Source organism: Tympanuchus pallidicinctus, unplaced genomic scaffold (genome assembly GCF_026119805.1).
Source record: "Tympanuchus pallidicinctus isolate F22 unplaced genomic scaffold, pur_lepc_1.0 scaffold3, whole genome shotgun sequence".
NCBI classification, from domain to species: domain Eukaryota; kingdom Metazoa; phylum Chordata; class Aves; order Galliformes; family Phasianidae; genus Tympanuchus; species Tympanuchus pallidicinctus.
The window spans coordinates 44,320,675-44,348,364 of record NW_026294747.1 but is presented as its reverse complement, the minus strand read 5'-3'; the positions used below and the strand labels follow the sequence as shown (position 1 = coordinate 44,348,364).

Sequence of the window (27,690 nt, the reverse complement as noted above, 5' to 3'; positions counted from 1 at the left end):
TCTAAATACTTTCTAAATCATAGCTCTAGGCTCAAGGTTTTGGCCTCCTCTCTCAGAGCTAACCGGATTGCTGACCATTTCAGTACAGCATCCCAGAACAGCTAATAGCCTTCTGAATGAAAGCTCTAGAGCACAGGTTTATGAGACCCAAAGATAGTGAAATGTGTGAATGACTTGAGCGTCCAGAGATACACTTCAAAATGTGATGTCACTCAGTGGAAATACTTCCTTCAGCACTCTCATAGGGTCATCATATCAAACAAATTCAAAATTAAAAATAGAAAGAAAGAAGAAAAGCTAATCCAGGTATTTTGCTGGATCTGTCTTTATTATCTACACCGACCTAACTAAACTTCCTAGCTTCCCCATAAGCATTTACTGAATTGAGTAAAACCATTAAGAGCTTTTAAAGATGGTTTTGGTTGTTCCACGAGCCTGGAAAACATCATGGACATCAGGCTTTCCCGGGACATTACTTACCACAACTAAATGCCAGTTCATGTAACTCAAGGTGAAAAGAACTAATTCTCTTGTGATACAAAAGCATACCTCAGGCATGCTGTGGTGGTGGGTCAAACGATGAAACCCACTGTCAGTATCCCCTCAATTGAGATATGAAATTCAAGCGGTCACAAAAATAGAGAAGCTTCTCAAGATGATTTCCCAGACTGCCACCATTTTACCTGCTTTCCATACAACCTGCCAAAGGGGGTGCTGAGGGGTGACCATGCATTCGTGTTTAGACCAGTGCCTTGTTGCTCTTCCCAACTGGTCTCTCCATTTCCACATTTGTAGGGGGTTTTTTTGCTGCTTCTTGGTAAATTCAGATTCAGTATAACTTGTGACTCCTCCTTGAAACATTCTGGTTCTCACTTGTCTGTCCATGAGAGCAGAAGCAACAGCAGGAACAGATGGAGCCTGAAGGTTTGCCTGATAATTACGCATGCACATCAATATAATCCTTGTCGGAGACCATCGCTATTGGTCAAAATTTGCAGGTGAGTGGATCTTAAAGTTATGTAGAGAAAAAGACATTTGGTAATGTCATAATAACTAGACAGGAGAGCAGTCTTTGTAAACAAGATACATTCAATAAGTTAGAATGCACAGAACATGCCTGCTAACTGAACAGAGTGCACTGAAGTGCCATGAAAAAGTGTCAAGAAGAGGAAAGAACTGCAAACTGGATCCCAAGTAGATCTTTCAACAAAAAGCAACATGGACACATGAACCAAGATGCAGTCTCCCAGATGGTACAGAGGGATGAAAAGGAAAGATAGCCAAGGGAAAAAAAAATGGAAGAGAAGCTCAAGCAGAAAAGACCAAGAGAATTAGGAATGCGGAAATAGATGAGGCAAAACAGAAAAGACAGTGCTGAAAATGCTAAAGAAAATGCTGAAGACAGTGTCAGGACAAGGGGAAGCAGAAATTCTTCTATAGGCCAGTGTGAGGGATGTATAATCAACATATGAGAAAGAAAGAGGAAACACATTCAGAAACTGGGTGGGAGGAAGGCACAAAAAAAACAGAGTAACACAGACCTGATCATTGCACACTCAAGGCCTGAGGTATGGTCAGAACATTGCCTTTCTGTTCAAAAGGCCAGAAATGCAGCCCCACAGTAATAAATTCACATCCACATAATATTTTAATAGAGGGACCATCCATTACTGCAAATAAGTGGTAAAACCTACAGGAAAAGTTATAAGTAATCTCTTCCCTAGAGCACTTGAGCACAGGCTTATCAGAACGGGGACTCTTGCTAGTGACCTGAGTGGCCAACAGGATGCAGAGGGCAGCAATCAGCCTCCGAGCCATCAGATCGCATCGCATAGTCACGGCAGGCATCGTTCCAGCCTGCTGCTTCCAGGTACCCGGCTTACATCTAACACCGAGCATCGGCAGAGAAAGTAGCCTTGATGCGGGTGACCAGCCCGACAGCGCTAGTGTTTTTCCCTGGCAGAACAACAGCTGCCGTCAGCAGCCACACACGCGCGGCCGTCCCAGCCACCATGTCAGTCACCTGGCAGCTCCACGCGCAGAGCCAACATGGTGGCTGGCACATCTCGGCTGCCACGAGACGCGGCGGGCTGCGGGCAGGGCTGGCGGCAGCCGAGGGTCCCGCAGGGCAAGGAGGAACACGGCAAGGCAGCGATGCCGCCGTACCTTCTGCCAAAAGGTGCGCGTCACTAGCAAGAGCGGCACCGTGCCTCCATCACACAGCGACGGCAGGCTCGAGGCAGCAACGCCGGGAGCGTCTCCCAGGCGGCACGGCGCCGGGACCGATGCCAGAGAGGCCCGATCCCCCCATCCCCTCCGCCCCAGCGAGGACGGACGCCTCGCGTCCCCAGGAAGGCCGTCTCTCCATCAGCACCACCGCAACGGCGGAGGAAGAAAGAGCCAGAAAGTAGGCGGCCCCCCTCCACAAACCACCCCTCCCGCTGCCCGTTGCCGGGACGTCCGACAACGCGGGGTGAGCGCTGCCCCGCCGGGCTGCCCCGCAGCCGGGAGACAGCCTCCGGGCACCCACTCCCATCGGACCGCACCCGGTCGCGCCGCGCCGCCCGGCCCCGCCACTCACACTGCTCCGCCTTGGTGGACATGCTGCCGGCGGGGCGGCCCCAAGCGCCTGCCCTAGCAGCGGGGACGGCGCAACGCCCCGGCTCGGCGCGGCACCGCGCTGGGGACGGAGCCGCTGCCGCAGGGATGCGGGCCGGGAGCGGCGGCAGCGGGCGGGGACGGGGCGGGAACGGAGTGAGCTCTTAAAGGGAACCTGCCTAGAGCCACCCCGCTGCCCGCCTCGTGAGGGCAGCACTGAGGTACCCGCCCCGGGTGGATGCCTCGGAGGGGCTGCGCGCCAGGCGTACTAAGGACCCCCAAGAAAAGGGGTGGTGGGGCTCTGGGGATGTTTGGGGACTGCCTTGGGGCCACGGGCAGCAGCTCCTCCTCATCGTAGTGTCATAGATTCATACCAAGATAATCTAGTCCAACCATCACATCAACCCTCTGACCACTCTAAACCACGCCCCTCAGTACCACATCAATACATTTCTTGAACATCTCCAGGGATGGTGACTCCATCACCTCCCTGAGCAGCCCGTGCCAGTATCTCACCATTCTTTCTGAGAAGAAAGATCTCCCTGTATCCAGCCTGGCCCTCCCCAGGTGTAACATAAGGCCACTACCTCTCACCTTATCTTTGTTGCCTGGGAGAAGAGGCTGACCCTCCACATTCTAAATACATTACCTGCACTGCAGACACGGTTGCATTTTCTAACCAAATCCTGTCCCACAGTCCTTCCAGATTCACAATAAATTATTTCTTTCCTTCTAAATTTTCAGGAGGATATCAGCAATGCCAATAGACTCTTGCCATGGGAAAAATATTGAACAGCTTGGGTTGGAAAGGACCTTAAAGATCATCCAATTCCAATCCCATCATAACCTCATAATTAAAGTTAAACTGCATTTAAAGAAGTGGGAAAGGAAACAAATACATATTTCTCTTCTCCCCAGAGGAAAAAAAAAAAAAAAAAAAAAAAAAAAAAAAAAGGAAATTGAAACATCAACTACCATTTTTCAGGGTGAGAAATACATGAAGTTTAGTGAGCACACAAATTCATGGACATGTGTTCATCCAACCCTGGTTTAAACAGCTGAAGGTGGTACACAGATTAAGAACGCTGCAGTCCGTGGCTGTATCCAGTAGTTTAGCTTCAGAAGATAGTATCACAGAATCACAGAATTGTAGGGGTTGGAAGGGACCTCCAGAGATCATCGAGTCCAACCCCCCTGCCAAAGCAGGTTCCCTACAGCAGGTCGCACAGGTCGGCATCCAGGCAGGTCTTGAACATCTCCAGAGAAGGAGACTCCACCACCTCCCTGGGCAGCCTGTTCCAGTGCTCCGTCATCTCACTGTAAAGAAGTTCTTGCGCATGTTTGTGCGGAACTTCCTATGCTGCAGTTTCCAGCTGTTTCCCCTTGTCCTGTCTCCACTCACCACTGAAAACAGTCTGGCCTCGCCATTCTGCCCCCCACACCTTAGATATTTATAGACCTGGATCAGGTCCCCTCTCAGTCTTCTTTTCTCAAGGCTGAACAGACCCAGTTCCCTCAGCCTTTCCTCATAGGGGAGATGCTCCAGGCCCTTCACCATCTTCGTGGCCCTCTGCTGGACTCTTTCCAAGAGATCCCTGTCTTTTTTGTACTGGGGAGCTCAGAACTGGACACAGTACTCCAGATGAGGTCTTACCAGGGCAGAGTAGAGGGGGAGGATCACCTCCTTCGACCTGCTGGCCATGCTCTTTTTAATGCACCCCAGTAAGCCATCGGCCCTCTTGGCCACAAGGGCACACTGCTGGCTCATGGCCAACCTGTCATCCACCAGGACACCCAGGTCCCTCTCTGCAGGGCTCCCCTCCAGCAGGTCATCCCCCAACCTGTACAGGTGCATGCAATTATTCCTCCCCAGATGCAAGACTCTACACTTGCTTTTGTTGAACCTCATCCGGTTTTTTTCTGCCCAGCTCTCCAGCCTGTCCAGGTCTTGCTGAATGGCAGCACAGCCTTCAGGCGTGTCAGCCAATCCTCCCAACTTCGTATCATCAGCAAACTTGCTGAGGGTGGCCATTATCCCCTCATCAAGGTCATTGATGAAGATGTTGAACAAGACCGGACCCAGCACAGACCCCTGAGGAACACCGCTGCTTACAGGCCTCCAACCGGACTCTGCATCACCAACAACGACCCTCTGTGCTCTGCCAGTCAGCCAGTTCTCAACCCACCTCACTGTCCACTCATCTATCCCACACTTCCTCAGCTTTGTTATAAGGATGTCGTGGGGGACAGTATCAAATGCCTTGCTGAAATCAAGGTAGACTACATCCACTGCTCTCCCGCTATCCACCCAGCCAGAGAAAACATCATAGAAGACTACCAGGTTGGTCAAGCACAACCTCCCCCTTGTGAACCCGTGCTGACTACTCCTGATAACCTCCTCTTCTTCCAGTTGTCTGGAGATGACATCCAGTACAAGCTGTTCCATCACCTTTCCAGGGACAGAGGTGAGGCTGACTGGCCTATAATTGCCTGGGTCTTCCTTCTTGCCTTTTTTGAAGACCGGGGTGACGTTGGCTATCTTCCAGTCTTCAGGCACCTCCCCCATCCTCCAAGACTTCTCAAAGATGACAGAGGGTGGTTCAGCAATCACCTCTGCCAGCTCTCTCAGCACCCGTGGATGAATCCCATCGGGTCCCAGGAATTTGTGAACATTGGTGTTGCCTAGGCGCTCCTGGACCACCTCTTCCCTGACAGAAGGGAGGTCTTCCATTCCCCAGATCCTCTCACTCACCTCCAGGGTCTCAGATTCCTGAGGGGGAGCTTTTTCACTGAAGACAGAAGCAAAGAAGACATTCAGTATCTCCGCCTTCTCAGCATCCCCCGTTACCAGAACACCCCTGTCACTTAGCAGGGGAGCCAATTCTCCCTAGTCTTCCTTTTACTGTTAATGTACTTGAAAAAACCTTTTTTATTATCCTTTATCCCCTTTGCCAGATTTAATTCCAGGCGGGCTTTAGCCCTCCTCGTTGCACCTCTGCAAGCCCTGACAACATTCCTGTATTCTTCCCAAGTGGTCAGACCCTTTTTCCACATTTCATGGGCCTTCTTCTTTGAGTTTGCGCACAAGCTCCTTGCTCATCCACACAGGTCTCCTGCCACCCTTTCCCAATTTCTTCCTCGCTCAAGCACTTGTGCTTTGCAGGAGTCAGTAGGTACCATAAGGCAGGCATCTGGATCTTGACAAGCAATACTGTTGCAATATAATCTCCCCAGAGGGGATGAGCAGCCAAAGAGAACAGCATCAGGTAAGTGGAGGAGTACAGGTGCATGTTCTGGTTCATCATGCAAGCAGTGCCTCCTGGATCCTGCTGTCCAGATTGGAGGGTGATGCATATTCTGTGACAGGAACAGCAGTGAGGAGGCAGATGCTGTTTGCTGATGTTTAACAGATTGGCTTTTTTTTTTTTTCCTCTCAGTGATCTTCTAAAGATGTTGAATGTGCAAGATTTTTTCCAACACCACTCAGCTCTCTTAATGCCTTTTCCTGAGGCCATCTCAGCTTTCTTGTAGTCCTTCCCACACTCCCTGCTGTTGCAAGCCCCCAAAAGAGAGGAGCCAACTTTAACTACTACCTGTGGCTGCTATAAACTTGTAGTGGAACTGGATGGCAACTGAAGGACAAGTTAACTGGGACAGGAGATTCCTCTGGTTGTTTGAGTAGTACTTCACAAAAGCAAAGAGCTCTGCTATTCTCCCACACGTGCTTTGCTCTTTCTTCCTGCTGAGCTCGCTGCAAGATCTGTATGTTGCTACCTGGGCAGCAGAGGTGAGGCAGAGATTGCTTACATTTCATTATTTTATTGGACACTGACATGTGATATCAAATCCTGCTGAAGTCAATGAGAGTTTTTCTATTTATTTCTTGCAATGAAATGCCCAAGAAAGTCATGTGGAGCTACAAGCCTCCCTTCCCCAAGAACATCAGTGAGGAAAATGGAGACTTCCAGAATATAGGCTTTCAGACCTCACAGAAATATGCTGTTGAATTCAGGTTTCATCTTTATCTTGAATTTCTGTCTGTTGTTGCAACAGATCGTGCTAAAGTGTTCTACCACTCATTACAGAACAATAGGGATCTCTTCACTGGGAGGAACTGAGCTCCCATGGGTATCCCTTAAAATGTACCAAGTATTCACATACCACCGTGGCGAGCCTCCTAAACCATTCAGCTTGATAAAGCAGGAGTACACTGGGGAAGTATTAATTCAATTTCTCATGCAAAATATTTATTTGGCTTAAGTGCCTGAAAATTGGAGGTTTGCCTGCATTTACTGAGCAAGATTCTATACAGTTCAGCATGTAACTCAGTCATATGGGAACAGATTTATTGCTCATGAGTTCTTGTACATGCATAAGCAATGCCTAAGCCCCGTAGTATATTTGGTTTTCCAGGATTATTTGCCCATCATTTTTCCAGAGACCAAGGTAAGGCTGCAGCCCATCAACTTCCTAGATTCTTCTGCTTGCCCTCCTTGAAATTAGGAGTGACATTTGCTTCCTTCCACTTTCACTTCTCAGGGCTCTCCTTGAGTTCCCTTGCTCTTTTAAGGACAATCAAAAGCAGTGTCACAATGACAGTGGCTACTCTCAGCACTCGGGCACGCATTCCTCTGGTTCTGATGGACTTAGGTATGTCTGACTTGTTTATATGTTCCTGACCCGATTCTCTCTTTCTTAGGAGTGGGTCCTTTGTTCTAAAATTTCACACTGGCCTCAGGGCCTTGGATTCCCCATCAAAAAAGGCTAAAGCAAAGAAGACATTGAGTATTTCAGCCTTTTTCCATGTCCTCCATCACCAGATCCCCTATCCCATTTTTCTTAGCCTCCTTTTTACTGAATTCTTCTGATTGTTCTTTATTTTCCCTCACCAGATTCAGCTGTGGTGAGCTCCTGGTGAGCTCTACTTTTCCTAACTCCATCCATCTCTTCACACTCAGACATTCCTGCACACCATTTCTCTATTCCTTACAGGTCACCTACCCTTGTACGCTTCCTTTTTACATTTGGCTTTTGTCAGAAACACGTCTTGCATCCACACAAGCCTCCATTGACCTACGCTTGACTTCATGTTAGGAGGGACTGTTCTTGAGCATGAGGGAAGTAATTGCTGACAATCAGCCAGCTGGATGTCTGGATATTAAGGTGACACAGTATATTTGAGAGAGCTACAAAATACACCTACGTCTTACAGAGGAAATAGTTACAGACCACAGTTTTTTTCCACTAACATAGGAGACTTAATTTTCACATTTCCTTCTACTGTGCCTTTTGCAGGGTAAGGCAAATAAGATTTGGAATGGATGGGGAGCTTACTGCCTCTGTGGATTTTGTTGCTTTCGTAACTTTGTTTGTCATAACAGCATGAATTGCAATGGCAACATAATTCAGGAACAAAATAGCGTGTAACGCTTAAAATAACGTATAATAAAATATTGTAAGAAGTCTTCCAGACATGAACTGTCTCTGAACAGAGACATAAAGTGTAGACTTTGGTATTAATGACCAAGATTAAACAATCTACTATTCGAAAGGCAATCTTTCTGACTTTTTTTTTTTTAAATCCTTTTGAAAAATATGAAATTGTAAACTCTCCTACCAGCAACTGAATACAGAAAATTTCTTAAATTGTTCATAAATTAATGAATACATACATATAGATATATTTATTTATGCAATCTATCTATATGTATGCATATAATCAATGAATATAAAGATGTTGCAATTATGAAACAAACAAGAGAGTTTAGCTAAGCAGGTTATAATAACAAAAAAGAGAATAGATAGAGTGCTTACCCACGTCCTGGGCTCACTGCAAAACTCCAGAGGAGAGATCTCCAGAAGGAATCCTTCCCCACTGATAGTCAGCTCTTCAATGGGTCTAGCAGAGGTGCAGCCAGGCTCCACCCCTTCCAGCAGCACAGGTGAAGGCAATTCACCTGTGCTCCCGTGGCTGACTCATTGCTCACCTCAGGTGATCAATCAGAGGTTCAGGCTGTGATTCAGCAGTTCCCATACAGTACGTGTGTGTTTATACACATTTACACGCGTTTGTAAACAGATATGATCACTGTTACCCATTCTTGATACGTTCCCATGATGTTTTCCTTAAAGGCTCAGGGTCTTGATCAGGGAATTACATCAATCTCTATTTGAATTTTAAGTAAGAGGTAATTCTTACCTATCACGTTTAGAAACTCAGAGTATAAGCACTGTTCAAAACAAATGAGCATTTAAACTGGTAGGGAAGAATTTAAATGCTTCACAAGCTTTATCAAACAACACAAAACAAAACTTTCAGTTCAATTTATTTTAAGCTAGTATCCCAATTTTGGGGGATTTGCTCATGCAGATCTGGCAAGAGGTTATCACGAACTGCATTGTGATGGGGTTATTAAGGCCCACAGCAGAGGTGAGAAAGTGGGATGTCTCAGACTCTTGCTTTAGTCACTACAGGCCACTGAATTGAAGGCTCTGTCATGAAATGGAGGAGAGGAGAGAGAAGAATCTGACTGATGAGCCAGTAGCAATCCCAATAACAGAAGCAAAATGTAACAACTCCACTGGAGCAGAGATAGGACAGGATGAGCTTCTTTGGCCTTAGGGCTTTTCAATCTGCATGCTGCTCTCTGGGTATCCAGCACTACCCCCAGGTTAACTACTCCAGATGCCCGGTGTTGACATGGAACAAGAGGCCCTGAACAGGTCTTCCCCCCCATCAAATTCAAACAGCAGATGGAGTCCCTCAGGCTCAGACGTGCATTTGACAGCAAGAGTTAGGCCACACTAAATTTAATTTGTCCCTAAATCTTTGCTCTCTGTAAGCATTAATCTTCATGAATGATGGTAAAATAGATTATTGCTAGAGGAAAAAGTCTATCTGATTAACAGATTAAACTGAACCATTAGGCTCAAATCAGACATGCTACAACACATGTGCTGGTTGACACAGGATGATTTCTGGAGATATTCCTCAAGGCTCAGACACCTGGGCTAAGTGGCATCAGCCATGTCACAGCAAATGGGACAGAAACCTCTCCTCCTTCACAGAAAATCATGTCTATGAACAAAAGCAAGAAAGTTTGTACATCACCTCGGAGTTCAATTTTACTGACAGCTTATTAAGTCTTGTGCTTCTACGATGCTGAGAATTGATTTCTTCCTAGGAGAATATCCAGTCCTAGTCTTTGTGCTTAGACTTAAGAATACAAGAAAAACTTCCTACCTTGTTTGCAGTGTTATTGACACAGAAAATATTCAACCAGACCTCCTGCTGTGGGAGAACAGGAATGTAGCTGCTCCGAGGAGGAAGCTGCAGAGTAGAAGAAAAGAAATCAGTAGTAGGATAGAAATTAGGATAGGATAGAATAATAGATGTTGGCAGTCATGGCAGAAGTGATTGTGATGTGTACAGAGGCTTTGCTGAACCCACAAACATGTATCTGTTATGCCATCTGGCATGTGACAAATGCATTTCAGTCATCCCTGACTTGGGTTGATTTAAAGTGAGAGACTGAGTAGTAAAGAGCTCTGGGCCTCACTATTTCCACTGTGATTCCAACTGGATAGCCAACTTGTGATGCTAGTATTTGTTCTTTTCTTCCCAGGGATAGAATAATTATTACTTTAGGGGGAAAATTATCATTAAGAAATGCAGTGCTTGTTTGGTTGTTTTAAAGCATATTTAATTTTCTTCTTATTCTGAGAATTACTTCAATTAACTGTATGGATGTTAGATTTGTCTGTATCAGACTCTGTAAAAACAATCTAATAAATGCCCTCAATTTCTCTTCTAGAGTAATCTCATTAGCCTCTAAATGAACAAAATACTTAATTTGTTGCCATAGCAGTGAAATTTAGAGAAGTGGTGACCTGCATAGAGAACCAGAACAAACCTGACAAACATGTACTAGGACTATAAAAAAAATTAGAGATTGGCTTTACTAACTTTAAGAAGCAAGGGGAAATGTGTACCAGCCTGGTTGAATTAGATGTCTCTCCAATACCTTGGAGATTTTTAAATTATCTATAATCCCACACTAGTGCAGAATTGTCTACATGAACTACCTGCACTGCTAAAGTAAAAATACATTGTAGTGTGAGGAATTAGAAAGACGAGCATCAAAAAATAACCTTCTTAAACCTATCAAGGCATCATGGTCCAAAGGATAAGACAACAACATGGCAGACAAGGAACTCAGACCACAGTTTTTAGTTTGCTTTAGTATTTCTGAACTTAAGTAAAAACTTTTGGGAAAAGGCTCTGCTGTGCAAAGCCAGTGGCAAATAACAACAACAAAAAAAAAAAAAGGTGTGAGGTGTGAGGTTTTCCAGGAAGGAGGTGGAGAAAAAAAATGCATGATATTGAGCACTACTGTGATCATTGGCATTTTGCTGTGTGGGGTCCCTCTGTACCACGTTTGTGATCCCTGCCAAAGTGCAAGTCTCAGCCAAGAGACAACCAGTGTTGACTTACCTTGCTTATGTCTATAAAGACTGGCTTCCCAGCCAGTTTCAAGTCAGCTCAGTAGTGTCTCCTCCAAATGATGACACCAAATTGGCTTGTTCCAGACAGGAGTCCAGGAGTTACATACAATGAACTGAAGGGAGGATTATCAGAGGCAGGAGCCTTGGTGTAAAACAAGAATTTAACTCAATTGACATATTAAGGGCACCCTTAGAGCAGCCTGTAGGAAAGCTGCTGCACTTTAGATAAGTATGTCCTTATTTTTCAAATCTGTAGGCCCTTAAAAATATTGAAGTGGACATGCTGTGTAATCTATAAAGCAAATCAAAGTCTACTGACTGTTGGATTGATATACTCCAGCTACTTTTTGCAGACCCAATGAGTCTGAATACCACCAATTCTCTTAAATTAATAGAGTGAGCTCATGCAGAGTATCCATTCCTGAGAAGAGGCAATACAGTGGCTAAGAAGCGTCATGGTCACTATCTCCGTGACTATGATAGTTCTACTATCTCAGGTCTATTATGAGTATTTTACATAAATATGCACTGTCACATATAACTATTACCATGAGCCAAACATCCCAACATTTAATTCAAGACAAACCCATTTGTCTTAGTAGGAATTACTGTTGTTATGCTACTATGAAAAGATGGATTTCAGTGGTGATTTATTCTCATGTATGCATTACCTGCGTGCCTACCTGTAGCAAGTTGAAAGCTAGCATTGGTACAACTGAGAGAAGTGCAAGCCCTTGGTGTAGGTACATGATGAGAAACAAAGCAGGCACTCTTTCTCCAGCAGACTGCTTCCACCTACACCCAGCCTGCTGCACCAACCAAACCCGCATTAGGGACAACATCATCTTGGACAAGCACTTTATGCTTGGTACTCTCCTTTGGTACTACTACAGGAGTGTGATTCTGGTCTCTCTTTGCATAGCTCTCTGCTTATCCTTTCTCCCAAAGCACAGCACAATTGGGAAAGTCTAGCAGGAAGCCCCAGCACTGTGATTTGAAATCCATCAGCATTTGAAGCCTATAAGTGAAGAGATGTGCACCAAAAAAGCATTATTTTAAAATACCTGTGAAATATAATCCACATTGCTTTTAGGGAAAAATGCTTGAAATGGACTAGAAGCCTGGGAAAAAAAAAAGGTATTTACAAAGAATACTTATATTTCAAGCAGTCCTTTAGGTAAGGAGGTTCTAAAAATCCTTCCTGCTTCAATATAAACATCCCCACGTACTTATACTGCCAGATGTGATACACTGGATGACCTTTTTATCACATCTCATTCAGTGCAATTCTCCCGTGTCACTCACACTCATTACTCATTACAACCAGGCAAACTCACTATTCATTACCATAATAAAAAGAGACTAGTACAGCAGCTGAAAGATGATGTGTCTTACTGATTTATTTAGCTATTACCAGGTGAGACATGGAGGACAAAATTGGGTGCAGGACAGGCAGGCACACAGAAATGTTCAAAATGCTTTTTTACAAAAGATTCTGCAGAACAGCCTAATTGATATCAGTGGATATATTCATGGCATGCAAGAGCAGTGTTTTGCAGAGCGCTCTCCCGGATTCACTTCAGTTTCTGGCATGGATTTTTCCCTGGATAGGCCCTTATCCAAAACTCATTAAAATCTGTAGGAAAGTTTCCAAATGCATATCTGGGCCTCAGATCAAGATGCTGGATTCACTGACAAAGCTACAGGTTTGGGGAGGAAAAAAAAGACAACACTTTCACATTTTGTTGAATTTCAGACATCGCAAAAGGTTAACATCACAAATTTTTTTTCAAAGCAGACATGAAACCATTATTCCTTTATAACACAACATGACATAACAGATTCTACTTATTATGTTTATTTGAAACATTGTCTAGATTTTAAAGTATTTATCAGATTCTACTTATTATGTTTATTTGAAACATAGTCTAGATTTTAAAGTATCATTTTAATCATTTTAAACAGCAAGTGTGGCAAAATCTTTCAAATATCACAAATTTAAATGTACAAATTGAAAATGAATTCCTGCATTTGACAATCATTACCAATAGAAAAATATTTATCATGGTAGCAAATTAAATAGGGCAGGGGACACCAAAAGAATACGCCTAAAGGTCAGAGATAAAACTTTCAAGAAAACTGTCTTAAACTCTTAGAGTTTCTGTTTGAGATGAATATAAATGGAAGTACTATAAACATCATTCTTTTGTATTTTCTCTCGTCTGTTAAGCAGAAGAATGGACTCACCACTACTTTGTCTCAGTGCACCTTTAACATCAAGATCTACATCTACAGTATCTGCAAATGTATACAGCTTTCTGTCCCACAGGACAAATCACAGTGTGTGAATGCACAGTTTTGCAGAATGGGAGATTTAGTCATATTCTCTATGTAGACCTTCTTTATTTTTCATTCAGAGGCAACACATAGAACTTGAACTCATTTTTCAGTAAATTTGTTTAAAACAGGCCCTCAAGTCCCTGTATTCTCCCCTTCAAGAGATTCCAAGTTAGGTGCATTACAGCTTACCGCAGCTTACAGATCTTAATTTCAGAGGGATGTTTTTTATTCCATTTTATAGCTTGGAAGGTGGTACAGGATCCATCCAGCTGGTCCAAGAACTGCCAGTGAAAATGCTGAGAATCCAATGATTGTCTCCTAAGTGAAAAGAAATACAGTTAAATAAAGCTAAACAAACTGGAGTTCTTCCAGGGTAAGCAGTCTATTGCCAACCAAATTATGGGATATTATTGAACTTCTGCATCTATATTTCCACAGATGCGATGATTGCAGAGGAAAAATAATCCACAGAGGATTAATTTGTACGTTTGAACTAGAAACATAGTAATCTGTGTCAGTTGAAAAAAAATTATTTATTCCACATCTTGCACAAGCACACATACACAGAGCGCAATTAAAAGCATTCATAAGAGGTGTCAGATCTTCCATTTTCCTACAGAGTTGATACATTTTGTGCCTACTTATTGGGCTTTTTATGCACATTATCTTTATTGAAGCAATACTATTCGCTTGATAGTTTCTGTAGCATAGCTTTCTACCAGTCATATATGAGAACTCTGGGCACCTACTAACACTGGGAGATTATATAGTAGAGCAGAGAGTTGCTGCTGAAGATTTAATAATTAATTAAATGTCTTCAATAGTCTCAGGGTACTTCTGCTGGAGAGCATAATCAAGGCTCATAAAGAAAATTATAGAATCACAGTTTTAGTTGGAAGGCACCTTAAAGGTCATTTAGTCCAAATCCACTGCAATGAGCAGGAACACCTACAGCTAGAGAGCCGTAAATGAGCTCTCCACAGAGATGGGGTTTTGTCACACGTCTCTCAGTAGGATGCAGTGAGAGCATCCCCATTCTTCCAGAACGGAACTTGCTGTCCAGGAGGTGGTGAAAGGAAATATTTTGTGAGTGTAGAGAAGTCCCTGGGAAGATTCTGGGTTTCTAGTAAGGGTTTGGGGCAGGTGTGAACAAAACCTATGTCGTCCTCACAGAAAAGAGCAGCAAGAGGAAGCTCTTCAGAAAAGACTGAGCCTTAGCTCAAGCTATGCGTGAAGAAAAGACGTGAGAGCACAAGGCACTTACCACCGGTCCCACTTTCCCCTCTGGTGGAGAGCTGTGGATGCTGTGGCCACTCCAGCGGGCAGGCCTGAGGCGGAAGAGCAGAGATGTGTGGTGCACTGCCCGGACCATTGCTTTATCCCAGAAAGCAGCGTGGGGAATCCTAGGAAGGAAGCAACTACTGCTGTGAGAAGCTTCACAGCCCTTTCCTACTTTCTACTGCTCAAAGTCTGTAGGATGCTGAGTAGTGTTCAGTCCCACTTGACAGTCAAGCACCTTACTTTTAAATTAGATGCGTAAAGCACCAACATAAGCCAGACTGCAACAGGCAGCAGGTGCCCTGTGGTCAGCAGCAGCAATGTGTGTGTGCTGCTGGGTGGGAGGGAAACACTCCAGATCATGCAGGCACCTCCTACAGCTCAGTGATGGGGAGGTGTCTGCCAGCTACTGCTGCTGCACAAAATGGGGAGAAATGCTGGTTTTCAGATCCATGAAGACCTTAACATCCTCCTTTTCCCCATAGTCACTGAGGTTATTTGCACAGAAAACTATATGCTCTGAAATTCCTATGTACTCACGCTTGTCATTCATTTATCACCTTCAGTCTGACCAACAAAGACCAGTCCCTGTCCCCACTGAAGAGTACAATACCTTCCTCCACATCCTACCCAAAATGTTGCTGGTCCAGGTGCAGCCGAGCAGCCTCTGGGCTACCAGGCTTCCACAGCAGAAAAAGATCACCTGTCTGCATGCAGCCACCTGCCCAGGCCCAGCACCTGTCAGTGTGAGTGACAGAGTGGAAAGTAGGAAAGAATGCCTCCAGCATTACTCACAGGGGCTGTTTGAGTAGTGGCTGTGCAGGGATACATGCCCACTGTGCTCTCAGAGTCATGGTGGTAGCACTAGACCAGAGCTGAGGAGCTGTTAGCCCAGATCTGTGCTAATTTGGCAACTTGGCTTGCAACTGGAGCTGGTGTATAACTAGTCAGCTTTCACCAGCAGCAATCAAGCATTCAGCAGTCTAAGCACATCTGTGTAAAATGTGCTCCTTTTACATGCAGAGGCTGAGAGGCACAAAAGCAAATAACTCTCCTCTCTGCTACAGTGTACTATTTCTATTCCAACTATTTTTTATAGATGAAATCTGTCTCCTACATGCAGACATGGAAATTTTCATTCAGTTTAGTAAGTGTGCAATGCGTTAGATTCTCTATTCATTTGACTAAATACAGTTTATGAATTTCTTCTGTTCTTCCTTTTGCCTTCAATTTCCAAAGCTTACAGCAGACAACTGTCATCCTTCTCCAGGTTTTCACCAAAATATATCCTCAGAGCTCACTTCCAATGCAGCCAGCAGCGCGGTGGTGGTGGTGAGATCCTCAGCTTGAGTTTTTTGACAACATGCAGAATATGTTAGCAAGGTGTGAAGAGCAAAGAGTTGGCAGTCTACACAAACAAACAATACTGGATCCCTGATTGAGCAGACACGGCTGGTGTGAATATTGTCAGTTCTGGGGTTTTGTTATCTCAGTACATTTGCTTGCTTAATTTTATGGAGGAAGAGACAAAAGGTTTTATTCCTGTAAATCCTCCCCATTCACTGAATATCTTACCTGAGCAAAACAGGTAGAGAATTTGTCTATAAATAAATATATGAGAGGCATGTGTAGAGTAACTAGGGAGCAAAAGACCAAATTGCACTCAAAAGCTGTGGTGATATCAGATAAACACGCAACAAATAGCCCAAATCAATCAAAACTCCTGAGCCATTCCCTGTAACATGAAGATGTTGTGCTAGGTATATACTCTTGAGCTTTTTAAAATAGTGGTTGTCAGGTTCTTCTACTCGCTTGGCATTCACATTTTCTACATGGAAAGTGTACTTTTGTCTGCAGCTGTGATAAGAGGCTAAATAAACTCCTTTCATCTTCCAGCTATCTACCTGCACAAACCTCACCAGAATTACTTGACCTTACCAAACTTCACAATTGTTTTCCGAATCTCTGAAGGTTCACTAGAAAATGAGACAATCCCATTTCTCTAGCTAACCTTCAGACTGCTCAGCTGTACAATCCAAGCCAATCTTACCACTACTGTAGACCTTTGCACACCACAGTGCTGCACCCTGGCAGTTGTACGTTTTTACATAGCAGTGGATAGCACGTAACAGGCTTTCCCTAAAAAAGACTCCGCTTTCCCTAAAAAAGACTCTTGGCTCAGAACTGGCCCTTCCCCTTTTCAATTGCTCTAAGTCTCATTGGCTACATAGCACTCCAGGCTCACCTGTAATCTGCTTGCATTGCCAGATCTCCATATAGCACATACATGCAGCTTTTGAACTGAGTTTTCCCACAATATACTTAGGTTTGCAGAGCCTCTTGCCAATCCTAAGTTTGTTATTTCTACCTTCAGGAGCAGAAGGACTTTCAGGCTCTTCTGGCTGGCTCCGATTATCCAGCACCCCTCTTCTCTATTAACTTAAAAACATATTTCTATTTTTCTGGTCCCATAGGACAGCTCCTTTGTTCTTTTCGTATTTAAAGAGTATTTGTTCCTTAGACTGCAACCATTGGGATCATTCAACTCCAAGTTACTGAGGTTCTTTCTTACACATTCACAACCAGGACCATTTCCTGACAGGCAGCTGGGAGGTCAGAGCACAGGTGGTACCATACCCAACAGTGTCCCAGCAAAGCACTTCCACGAGACATCCACAGTACAGAACTAATCCTGTGGTGCTGTAGTTCACTTTCTCCTTCCTCTGCTACTTGTGGAAAGCTGCAGATAACTGCATAAAGCTGTTTGAACAGTTTTACGTCAGCACGAAGCCCAGTGTTTATTTTATTTTAAAAAACTGAAGCAGGTGTGCAGGATGTTAATGCTTATTTGTATTTTCTACTGTACTCAGTTTCAGAATATCACTTGAGGGAAGAAAACCTGCTGCACAGATAATTTTTAACTGCCTTAGACATTGAAACTGAAATCCTTATTTCAAAGACAATGAAGATTTATTTTTGCTTACAGGAAATCATGACACAGAGGATCAACTAGATTCTCCAACCTTAGTGGTAAACCCTATGAAAGAGCCAGAAAATGATCATTTTGAGCTAAACTCAGCACAGACACCTTCCAGACTGTCCCTTCTCCCTGCAACTTTCATGGGCAATCAAACCACTGTAGTATGCAATCACAACATGTTGCTACCCCTTTCAATAGGTCAAGTGCCTTATTAAACTGGGTGCAGAATTACAACCCATGTTGATATTTAACTGAAAAAGTAGTCTTCAGGACTTCTTATCACCAATCTTCAGGATGGCAGGTTTTCCACTCCTTGCAAAATATGTACAATGACCTCATTGGAGAGAGATTTCTTAATTCTTTTTAGTATTTTTTTTCTGGTTTATCAATCTTTAGTAAGATTCTCCCAAATAAAATCCTTGCTACTGCATTTGAAATCCTATTTCTGTCTTTGCTATTTCACAGATGAAAACATTTCAATTGCACTGGACTAGTTCCTGAACTATTGCTATGATAAAATATTAAAAATGCTTCAAAAAACAGAGGAAGTCAAAATAGGTGTTTTACAGCAATGTAAATTTAGAAAAGTTGTATTCATGGTGAGTGGTATTTAATCAGTAAAACTGATTAAATGACAAAACTTGAACATCCAATTTTGAATAGAAGTAATCATAATTATGTTGGGATTTTTGATGGTTTTTGTTTGCTTGCTTTAGTTTGATTTAATGAGAAAAATTACAGTAGGGCCAACTTCTAAGGCTTCAACTTTCTTACTGCAAGTTTTGTAAATGGAACCAAATCAATCCTATTTCTACTACTAAGACACTCCATATAACATCTAACCTCAATGAAATGTAATACATTTGATACTTATAAATGTGTCTGCTGCCAACAATATTCTTTTTTTTTTTTTCTTTTTTTTTTTTTTGCATAAATTGCAGATCAGTAAAAAGAAGAATAAGAATATAGAGAAGTTTGTGTTGATTTTCCTCTTAGTTACTTCTTCAATACAGAACAACACATGCTCCAGCTTGCAAATAGGAACTATTCTGAAGTCTATTTCTAGGCAAGATTCAGTCTAGATGCATTTTAACATAAATTCATGACCTTTTCATTCTGAGATATGTTGAAACTCTTGTTTGAGCCACAAAGGCTCTTAGAAAGTCTTCTGGGAAAAATGCTGAAAATGTTTTTACAAATGCAGCAATGTTACTTGGCCACACTGATTCCCAATCTACCTAAACATAGAATCATAGAAACATAGACTCACCAAGGTTGGAAAAGTCGTCTAAGGTTATCCAGTCCAACCATCCACCTTTCACCAATATTTCCCACTAAACCATGTCCCTCAGTACAACATCCAAACATTTCTTGAACACCTCCAGGGTCTGTGACTCCACCACCTCCCCAGGCAGCCTGTTCCAGCACCTGACCACTCTCTCAGAGAAGAAGTATTTCCTAACATCCAATATGAATCTCCCCTGGTGCAACTTGAGCCCATAATGCCACTACACGTGGATCACCTGGATCTCTTCAAGCCACTACCTGGGCTTTTCAGTGCCAATACTGCCACCTGGGATCTGTACAGCTGAGGCTCATTCCAGTTTTTAACTAGAAGAGCTCATTAAATTTGGTTGTTCCTGAATTACAAGGGTGTGTGAAAGAAAGGAACCAGGTGCTGGAATCAGATGCATAATCCAAAATATACCTTGTTCAAGAGCATTTCCAAAGCACTCTAAATTACACTCAATTCATCATTACATTTGGAATTTAAAAAGAAGGAAGGAAAGAAAGAGAGAAACAGTAAGTGTATATATATGTATATACAGAGAGAAAATATGCAGTTGATTTTGCCACCATATTATCATGAGAACGATGCAGGTGTTACTCACATAAAGAAACAATGGCTCTGGATGCAGAGAGTTGTAAATGCTGAGGAGGAGAGAACATGAGAGGTAGAGGAAAGCAGTGAGGGACCTTGACATCAGAGCCAACTGCTTTGGTTCCTATTCTCAAATCCATTTGATTTGAGGAATACAACTGATGGCATATGGAGAGGTCATTCTGTGTTAGTGTCTCAAAAAGACTACTGTCAGACTTTTTCCTTCGACGTTCAAGTACTACAGAAGTTGTGAAGCTGCCCTTGCTGTGATTCAGAGCCTGACCACCGAAATCTAAGTGTTTAGGATGAGTTCATCACCAGTTGTCAGAAATTAATTCCACATCCCAAATTGCACTCATGATATACACAGGCTGAGGAGCAACTAGGATCACTCCTCTCACTGTGATCCTTTCTCCCTCACAAAGGGAGAAAGAACTGAATTACTCAGTTTATCATCATATAGAGAATAATAACTTTCACAGAGCATAGAAGATAAAAGGTAACAGAGAGGAAAGCATGTTTGAGAGAACCTCCTTGATGGATATCTTAAGGGCAGTAAGATGTCATACACTTAGATCAAGAGCAAAGCATTTTAAAATGGGGAACATACTTGCAAGTTTTGAATGAATGCACTAACAAGAAAAACTCCACAAAGCTAGTAAGGGCCTAGTTGTCTCCTCCTAGGTAAGTCCTAGTGATTACCGTATAGAAACACAAAGAAAGTTTTGTATGTTGTTGCCTAAAGTTCATTAAAGTTGTGTACTGGTTTGGGCAGGGTTTAGGGCTAATTTTGTTCACAATCACTGCTGCAGTGCTCTGTTTTGAATGTTTGACAAAAGGAGTGTTGATAACATACCAATATTTCAGTTGTTGCTGAGCAGTGCTTAGACAGGATCCAGGCCTACAGAGTCCCATCAATAAATCGTGTCCCTTGGTGCCACATCCACGCATCCCTTGAATACCTGCAGGGATGACATCTGCACCACTTTCCTCGGCAGGCTGCTCTAATGCTTGATCATCATCTAGCTTTTTATACTGTCTTTGTTTAATAATCCTAAGGTAATTTTTTGCTTACACAGCTTTGCTTTCCTTGCAACTTGAATCTCTGATAGTTTTTGGTCTTCAAGACCCATTTCCCACTGTAGATGGCACTAAATCATTGCACAACATAAAGCAGGCTCACACCTAAATCTGTTTGGGTATATAGTGACTTTGTTCTGTTTATTCTCCGAAAAGATAAGATTTTTTTTCCCACCCTCACAAGTAGCATGAAAAGCAACATAAACCTTCCTGCAACCAGAGACAGAAATATTCTTTGCTATACTTTTTCTGACATACACATACAACATGTTTGTTCTGGGAGGTCAGATCATACAGTCACCTGGAGGAAAAGCTGCAATACAGAGATGACTTGATGTCTAGTATTCCTCCCTCTGTCTTGGCACACCTGAATGCCAGCAAAATTCCAATTCAAAGTCTGATCCTAGGGATAATCTGGTGCTATAAGACTGGTCTCGAGGGCACTGAGGAACTGGCAGGAAGTCTCACAGGCAGGAGTGTGAATGTGGCTGCTGGGTCAGGAGAGGTAATTACAATAGATGCTGTTCTCTTTTTCAGGTCATAGCTGTTTCAGTAAAAAGAAACTAGTTTTGAAGAAGGCTGAATATTTTGTAAGCCCTTCCATCAGATATTTTTGTATACATTAAGGACCCAAACTTCTACCTCTCTTTACTATTACAAAGTTAATCAATACATTGCTAAAACTGGTAGAAGCAATTAAATTCTTTAAAAGCATTGAAATTCCTCTGGAGAAATATTCCACTTTTAATGAAGGACATTCATTTCAAGCTGGGCATTTATCCTATATCTACCAATCAGTGACAATGTTATATCTGTTTCAGAGGAACAAAACCAGTTTTTCATCACTAAAATTTCAAGATTTTATACACTTTTATTTCCTATTTAAAAGGAGATGAGACTCCTCCACTTTTCTGTAGGGAACTGTAAGAGAGCTAAGCATTATTTATATTTTTCCTTGGAATTTGATGAATAAGCAGATGATGGTCTGGAGCCTCAGCTGGTATGAGCTGACATTGTACAACTGAAGACAGTGGCACAGGGCCAATGCAGACAGAGAAAGGAGAAAGCTCATGGTATGACTGCTCAACAAATTGTATTTTGGACAAGAAAAAACACTGATCCCTACGGCTGGTAGTCATTAGTCAGAGGCACTCTTACAAAAGTAAGCAGGGCTTAATACTCTTATTTGTCCAATTTGGATAAAAGTGCTGTTCTTGCTTTTAAAATCACTGCACTTACTGTTTCTTTTTTTTTTTTTTTTTCCATCAGATCCCCCACAGTACATAACTTTTTGGCTTACTCTTCTGTTGTAAATAGGCATCACAAAGTAACTGCCATGTCCAGTTCTGGGGATTGATTCTAAGACACTATTCTAAGACGCCGTACAGAGCTAGGTCATCAGTTTCTCTAAGTGATCTTTAGCATTTTTGTCTTTTCCTGCAATGCTCGTTTTAATGTCCAAAGTTTGGTCATTAAGAATTACAGATTGAAGGTGAATTCTGCCCAAAGGAATGTAAGGGCATGCCTCTTTTGTGCAGCAAAGAAATACAGTGCCTAACCCTAGACCAAACTCTCTAGAGGACAGGTTTAATTCAGCAGGGCCTGAACCACCAATAGATATTATGTCACATTATGCACTATCTATACAAACCAGTACACGTGCTACACTATAGTCTAAAGAAATCAAATAAAACAACTCTCTAAAAAGTGAAGAGAGAATCGGACACCAAGTGGGAAAATTATCAGAAATTGACATCAATTCCTTTCTGTTCTCCAATAATTGGTGGAGTCACTGTCCAAGAGAACCTGAGAGACCTACCCCAAAACACCACTTGCAATAGAAGCTCCTAGAAAAAACTAGCTCCAAGCAAAGCCATTCTCATCAAGGTAACATCTTTTGGTGCATCAAGATCCTTTTTTTTTTCTTTTTTTTTTTTCTTTCTTTTTTTACAGGAAAGGCTGAGGCAACAATACATGTACATATGATGGGAAAACTGAGGAGGAGCGAGGAAACTGCCACATGCAGCACAGCAAGCAGTAACAGGATACCATTGTTGAGATTTATAGCAAAAGTTAATTTTAAGAAGGGATTTGAAAAAAGTCTTTTGCACAGTTCTCCTCCCATGTACTTGGGATGGCTTAGGGCAGAGGATGAAAGTGCTTGAGAGAAAACAAAGATCAGCATGCACTGAATATTAACTTCAAAGGCAAAAGTGAGGTGGAGTCAAAAGCTTGAACCATAAGCAGAACCAGACTTTCAACCAATTATTAATTTGAACTACTGTGAGGTTCTATCCTCTTAAGTTTGCTGCATTCAGGGTCGACTTCATCTGGTAGATCTGTACTAATACCATATATCCTAAGGCTCTTGAATGGTCAGTCAACATAGAACTACGTCTGACACAACTTAAAATTATTTAGAAGGGGCTTCCAAGGCAACAACCTCATTTAAGTAATTGCTTTAATTCCTGCCAGCCTGAATGCTTTGCATAAGACATACACATACTATATATTCTATGTATACAGGCACATCAGTACAGCAAATTCTAATCCATGGCTGTGGCAACTTGCTGATACAGTTTCTCATAGCCAAGAGCCATCCCATGAAGACAATAGGACCCCGCTACCACACACAGAAGTTCATGTGTGACCTTCTCAGGTCTCATCTTTATACTGAAAAGTGGCAACAGAATGAAAAGCGTCAATATTTGTGTGGTATTCTATCTACTTTTTCTCCTTTTTCTCTACTAAGAGGAAACTTTGCTTTGTTTTGATGTTAACTTGAGTCTCACAGTAGAAGTCATCAGTTTTCATGAGCTGTTAATTATTAATAAAAACCTGTTAATAACATATTGCCTATTCTTGCATTGTCTTATGGCTCAGTGTGGGATTATAGATTTCCCTGGCAGCATCAGCATCACTGCTGTCCTGAAATAAAACATTGGTCTGTAGCACCTGTGGGACGATCACAGTCAGAGGTCTTCTGAAGCAAAAATCCTCAGCAAATGCCTCATAGCTTTCTCCTTTCTTGTGTAGTTGTAGAGTACCTTAGAACAAGAATTTCTAATTAATTTATTTTTATTCTCAAATTCTCCTTCAAAAATGCAGCATAATGAGGAAAACTGGCCAGCTGCAGGAATGTGCAGAGGCATCATCAGCTGGGATGAGTTAGCTGCTCTTCTAAGATGCCAGATGCATTTGAGGTCAGAGAACTAGGCTCTGGGCAACAAGCAAGGATTTAGCACTGACGGTGAAGAAAGGAAAACTGTGATCCTCAAAAGATGACAGACACACAACGATCAGGGAGGAAACAAAAAGTGAAAGTGACTTCTCCTCCACTGGTCAGACCCACAGTGTCCTGTCCTGATCTCCCAAGAGAAGTGCTTTCAAACTCCTGGAAAGAGAAGGCAGATCCTTGCCAGTTCAATGATTCTTTCCTCATGCTCTTCAACCAACAATAGTGCTAGGAGAAAGTCTGAGTGGATGGATACAATTGCAAAGTGCAAAGAGCAAGAGTGAGGCAGTAGGGGATTCAGCTTGTAGTCTTTTTTATTTTTCCAGTTATTAATTCAGGTCAAGGAAGTGAGAAATATATCTTAGATGTGTATTCATCTGCTTAAATTGTAGCTTCAGAGGGACCTTGGTTCTCTGAGAACCAAGAGAACTGGAACAATTTTCTACAAATTATTGGATAGGTGTTCTATTAATCTTGGGCAGAATGGGAGACAGTACCCTTGCTTCTGTTAAAGTATCAGAAGAAGGATTGTCCAGTCAGTTAATTCCCTGAACACTCAAAATATTCATACATTAGTGCAAGAAGCACAGAAAATAAATGAGAAATTGTAGGAATCTTAAATACAATAGCCCACTTACAGCTCAATTAGCACAGCTGAGAGTTACTGCATTATCAGAATGCTAACAGACAGGCAATGATCACAAAGGAAAAATGGACAAGAGTGGTGTCACAGGGACACTAAGCAGGAAAGATCATGTGAACAAAGATTTTTAAGAGCAACTAACAGAATCAGCCAAAGCTCCACATTTGGAAATAACAGAGACTTTGCCATCTGCACATATAGTAGACAAAAAAGATACTGAACAGATTGTCCAACTAAGTCTTGGAATGCATTAGTAATGTGTTTATTAAGAATACAACTACAAGGGAGCTCATTCTTCCATTTAATTCCAGGAAGCAGGAAGGAACAAGTTGAGAATGCAGAGGGGAAAGGTGGATGAGACTATGAAATGTGTTCCTGTTTTTCATGAAGGAAAGGAAGAACAGTAAAATAAAGTTAATTAATTCAGCTTTCCCAAAGTTCAGTCTACTCAGGGATCCTATGGAAAATATGCCTAAGAGGAAAGGAATCTCAGAAAGTTGGTACCTTTTCTGAGAAAAGTATGAATGGCGCAGTAGCAAAATAGAGCAAGACAGGGGGATACATGTAACAAGAAGGCAACTTGCTTCAGTCACAGGCAATTCAGCATAAACAAGAGGAAATACAAACAAACAGCAAAGGACAGAATATTGAGGATAATCAATAGAACAAAACACAAGAAACTAAAAAAAAAAAAAAAAAAGCATTTTGCAGAAGACAGTGTGCGAGATGCACTAAACAAGAAACTAATGATGGTTAGCTGGAGGAAAAGGTATTGAGATTTAAACAGAAATGCATCATCTGTAGAGTACTTGTAGGAATCACCACCAGTACATGAGTACATGGTAATGGTAACACTTGTGCTACAGTGTGACTTTCAGTTCAGGAACCTACTTCAAGAAAGGTGCGAACTGAATAGGGAGACAACAAAAATATGTGAGGAGAATGATCAAGAACTACAGAACACATCTATAGTGAACGAATCCATCATCACCATTGAAGAAATCAGGACTGTTCATCCAAAAAATAAAAAATAAAAAATTTAAAGAACTGAGGCAGAAGGTAACTATCTTCCAAGACTCAGCCCATGGAAGCAGGCACAGAGACTGAGGGAATGATCTATCCCCTGTGCCCACTGCTGACAGAACAAAGAGTAGAAAGGGAGATTTAGATGTGGCACAAGGAAAATTTTGCTGATTGTGAGTGATCCTTCAGAGTGCTCAACTCTCCTTAGGAAGGGCTGGAGTTCTCCATTACAATGACTGCTTCTTTCACAGCTGTCCCTCCTGAGCACTAACTACTTTGTGTGCTGCTCTCACTCTCACTCCAAAGGCTGCCAGCATCTAAAAGTATTGTTAGTGTTGCCCTTTCACTGATGATGACAGATTGTTTCAATTTATTTCTAACACTACATCTTTTTCAGAAACCAGACTCTCTCTATCTTGTCCAGACAGAACACAGCTTGACACTACCTTCACGATCCAGGTTTTGTTGCTAAGGCAGTAGAGAAAGCAGTAATAATAACTTTGCAACACTGGTCCATCATTGATAAACAACATCTCAGTAGGGCTATAATTGCATCAGCTTGAATCCAAAGAACAGACTTCACATACACGTCATCATAGCTTATAGAAGAGACCTGTTCTGGGTGTAAGTCAGGGCTGTACATAAGAAAAAAATGTCCACATGTTGATCTTTGCTCAGCATATTGCAGAACTTGGAAGGTGCAGGTGGTACAAGGCAAGAAATTCCAGGAACAGAAAGAACCATCTCATAGTTAAGTACAGGTCTGGGAATCCAATCTTGCCTCTGCCGAAGGATTATAACAACATAATGAGGTGATCACTTAAACTTTTCATAAGTTGTGGTCAGCTGTTTGCTCCCCGTGTTCTGAGTGCTTGATTTGAAAGTTTGCTGCCAAATTTGCAAAAGGACAGACCACAGCTGCAAGTGAATGAACAGGAAATATAAACGGAACATAGCAAGTGCTACAATACTGGTAAGTACCTGCAAGATCTTGCGTGTCTTAGCTGGACCCCAACAATTCGCAGGTTCTCCACCTGAATAACTCTATGCCTCACTTCCTAACCTACAGGGTGGACTTAACAACTGTTTTCGGAAAATTCACTAGTGCATATGAAGCATTTAGCTTTCACAAAGAGGAAGCTGATAACTGAATTCAAAGCAGGGGTTGAAGAGTGTGCAGTAAAGTTGGAACATTGCCACACACTGAACTATGGGGAGAGATCAATACATTGAGTGACTGCTCAGTCAGTGTTCCTCCCACATTGTGCGTACAGCTCACAAAAATGAATCCTGTGAAATAAAGAAATGCCATCATTTGATAAAGTACAGAGTGGCAGGAAAAGACTAGTCATGCAGACATCTGCAGCCAAAACAAGCAATTGAGTTCATCAGTAGCAGTTTGGGTTTGGCATCTTTCTCTCCTCTGACAAACTGCAAAGAGTATTACCAAGGAATGCAGCCACAGAGCAGCTGATTATACCCTCGCCAAAATGTCTGTGTTAAGGTACCATCAGTAAAAACAAACTGCACACATATTAAAATTGTTTTAAGGACCCAACTAAAGTTCAATTCAAATGACGTTTGATTTACAAGAGAATTTTCCTGTTAGGACATGCCTTGGTGATCAAAGTGTTAGAGATTTTCCTTGTGCGTGGGTACAGGTTAGCTGTATAAATGTCACACAGGCTAAACAATTAATTTTTTGTGCTTTGAGGCCTCAGTTGTAGCTTCCAACATCAGTTTGTGTTCCCTTAAATGTAACAGCCATGGGTTTTGCAGCACTGTCAGTGTGCTGGTTTTGCAGACAAGTCATTTGGTGAGGTCTGTTCTACTGGCACAGATCACCATCAGCCTTGTTTCCATTTCCTGAGGTGTTGGGTTATCCCACAAAGACTGCTGTCCCCAGGCCTCTCCATGCCAACAAAGGGGTCTAATGTCACGTCTTTTCCTTGTACCTCTTCAAAGACCTGTGTTATACCCTTATTTTCTGCCACCTGTCCCAGAGAGGGCCTATTTACCACTTCTGCCACACTGATAGTTTGGATGCCACTATTTTACCTCATCAAACTCACCAGGCCTCTCAGAGATGCAGGGTAGCTCTGTACCCCCTAGCTTTCCCCATCTAC

At 42.4% G+C, this 27,690-nt stretch overlaps 1 protein-coding gene and 1 long non-coding RNA gene across 13 annotated transcripts in view; both read right to left on the bottom strand.

The window, feature by feature from the left end:
• The window catches only part of UNC79 (unc-79 homolog, NALCN channel complex subunit), a 100,836-nt gene extending 92,317 nt beyond the window's left edge, over nt 1-8,519 (bottom strand). For 5 of the 10 annotated variants that reach the window (XM_052694532.1, XM_052694535.1, XM_052694536.1 and 2 more), the window contains exon 1: nt 684-1,880. In XM_052694532.1, the coding sequence (XP_052550492.1) occupies nt 684-951 (268 nt within the window). In that variant the 5' untranslated portion in view covers nt 952-1,880. Of the gene's footprint in view, nt 1-683; nt 1,881-2,581; nt 2,722-8,412 lie in introns of those variants that run through there. The other 5 variants (XM_052694538.1, XM_052694542.1, XM_052694539.1 and 2 more) reach the window with 3 other exon arrangements.
• Nucleotides 8,520-12,501: 3,982 nt separating this feature from the next.
• On the bottom strand, nt 12,502-19,294 carry LOC128086010 (uncharacterized). Of its 3 annotated transcripts, none has more exons than XR_008209203.1 (4): nt 19,225-19,294; nt 14,708-14,846; nt 13,633-13,761; nt 12,502-12,803 (listed from the first exon to the last, which is right to left on the bottom strand). It is a non-coding gene; the product is annotated as an uncharacterized LOC128086010 (long non-coding RNA). The 3 variants fall into 3 exon arrangements; XR_008209202.1 differs by lacking the exon at nt 19,225-19,294 and adding an exon at nt 15,517-15,626; XR_008209201.1 differs by lacking the exon at nt 19,225-19,294 and adding an exon at nt 14,965-15,367.
• Between the last annotated feature and the right edge of the window lie 8,396 nt (nt 19,295-27,690).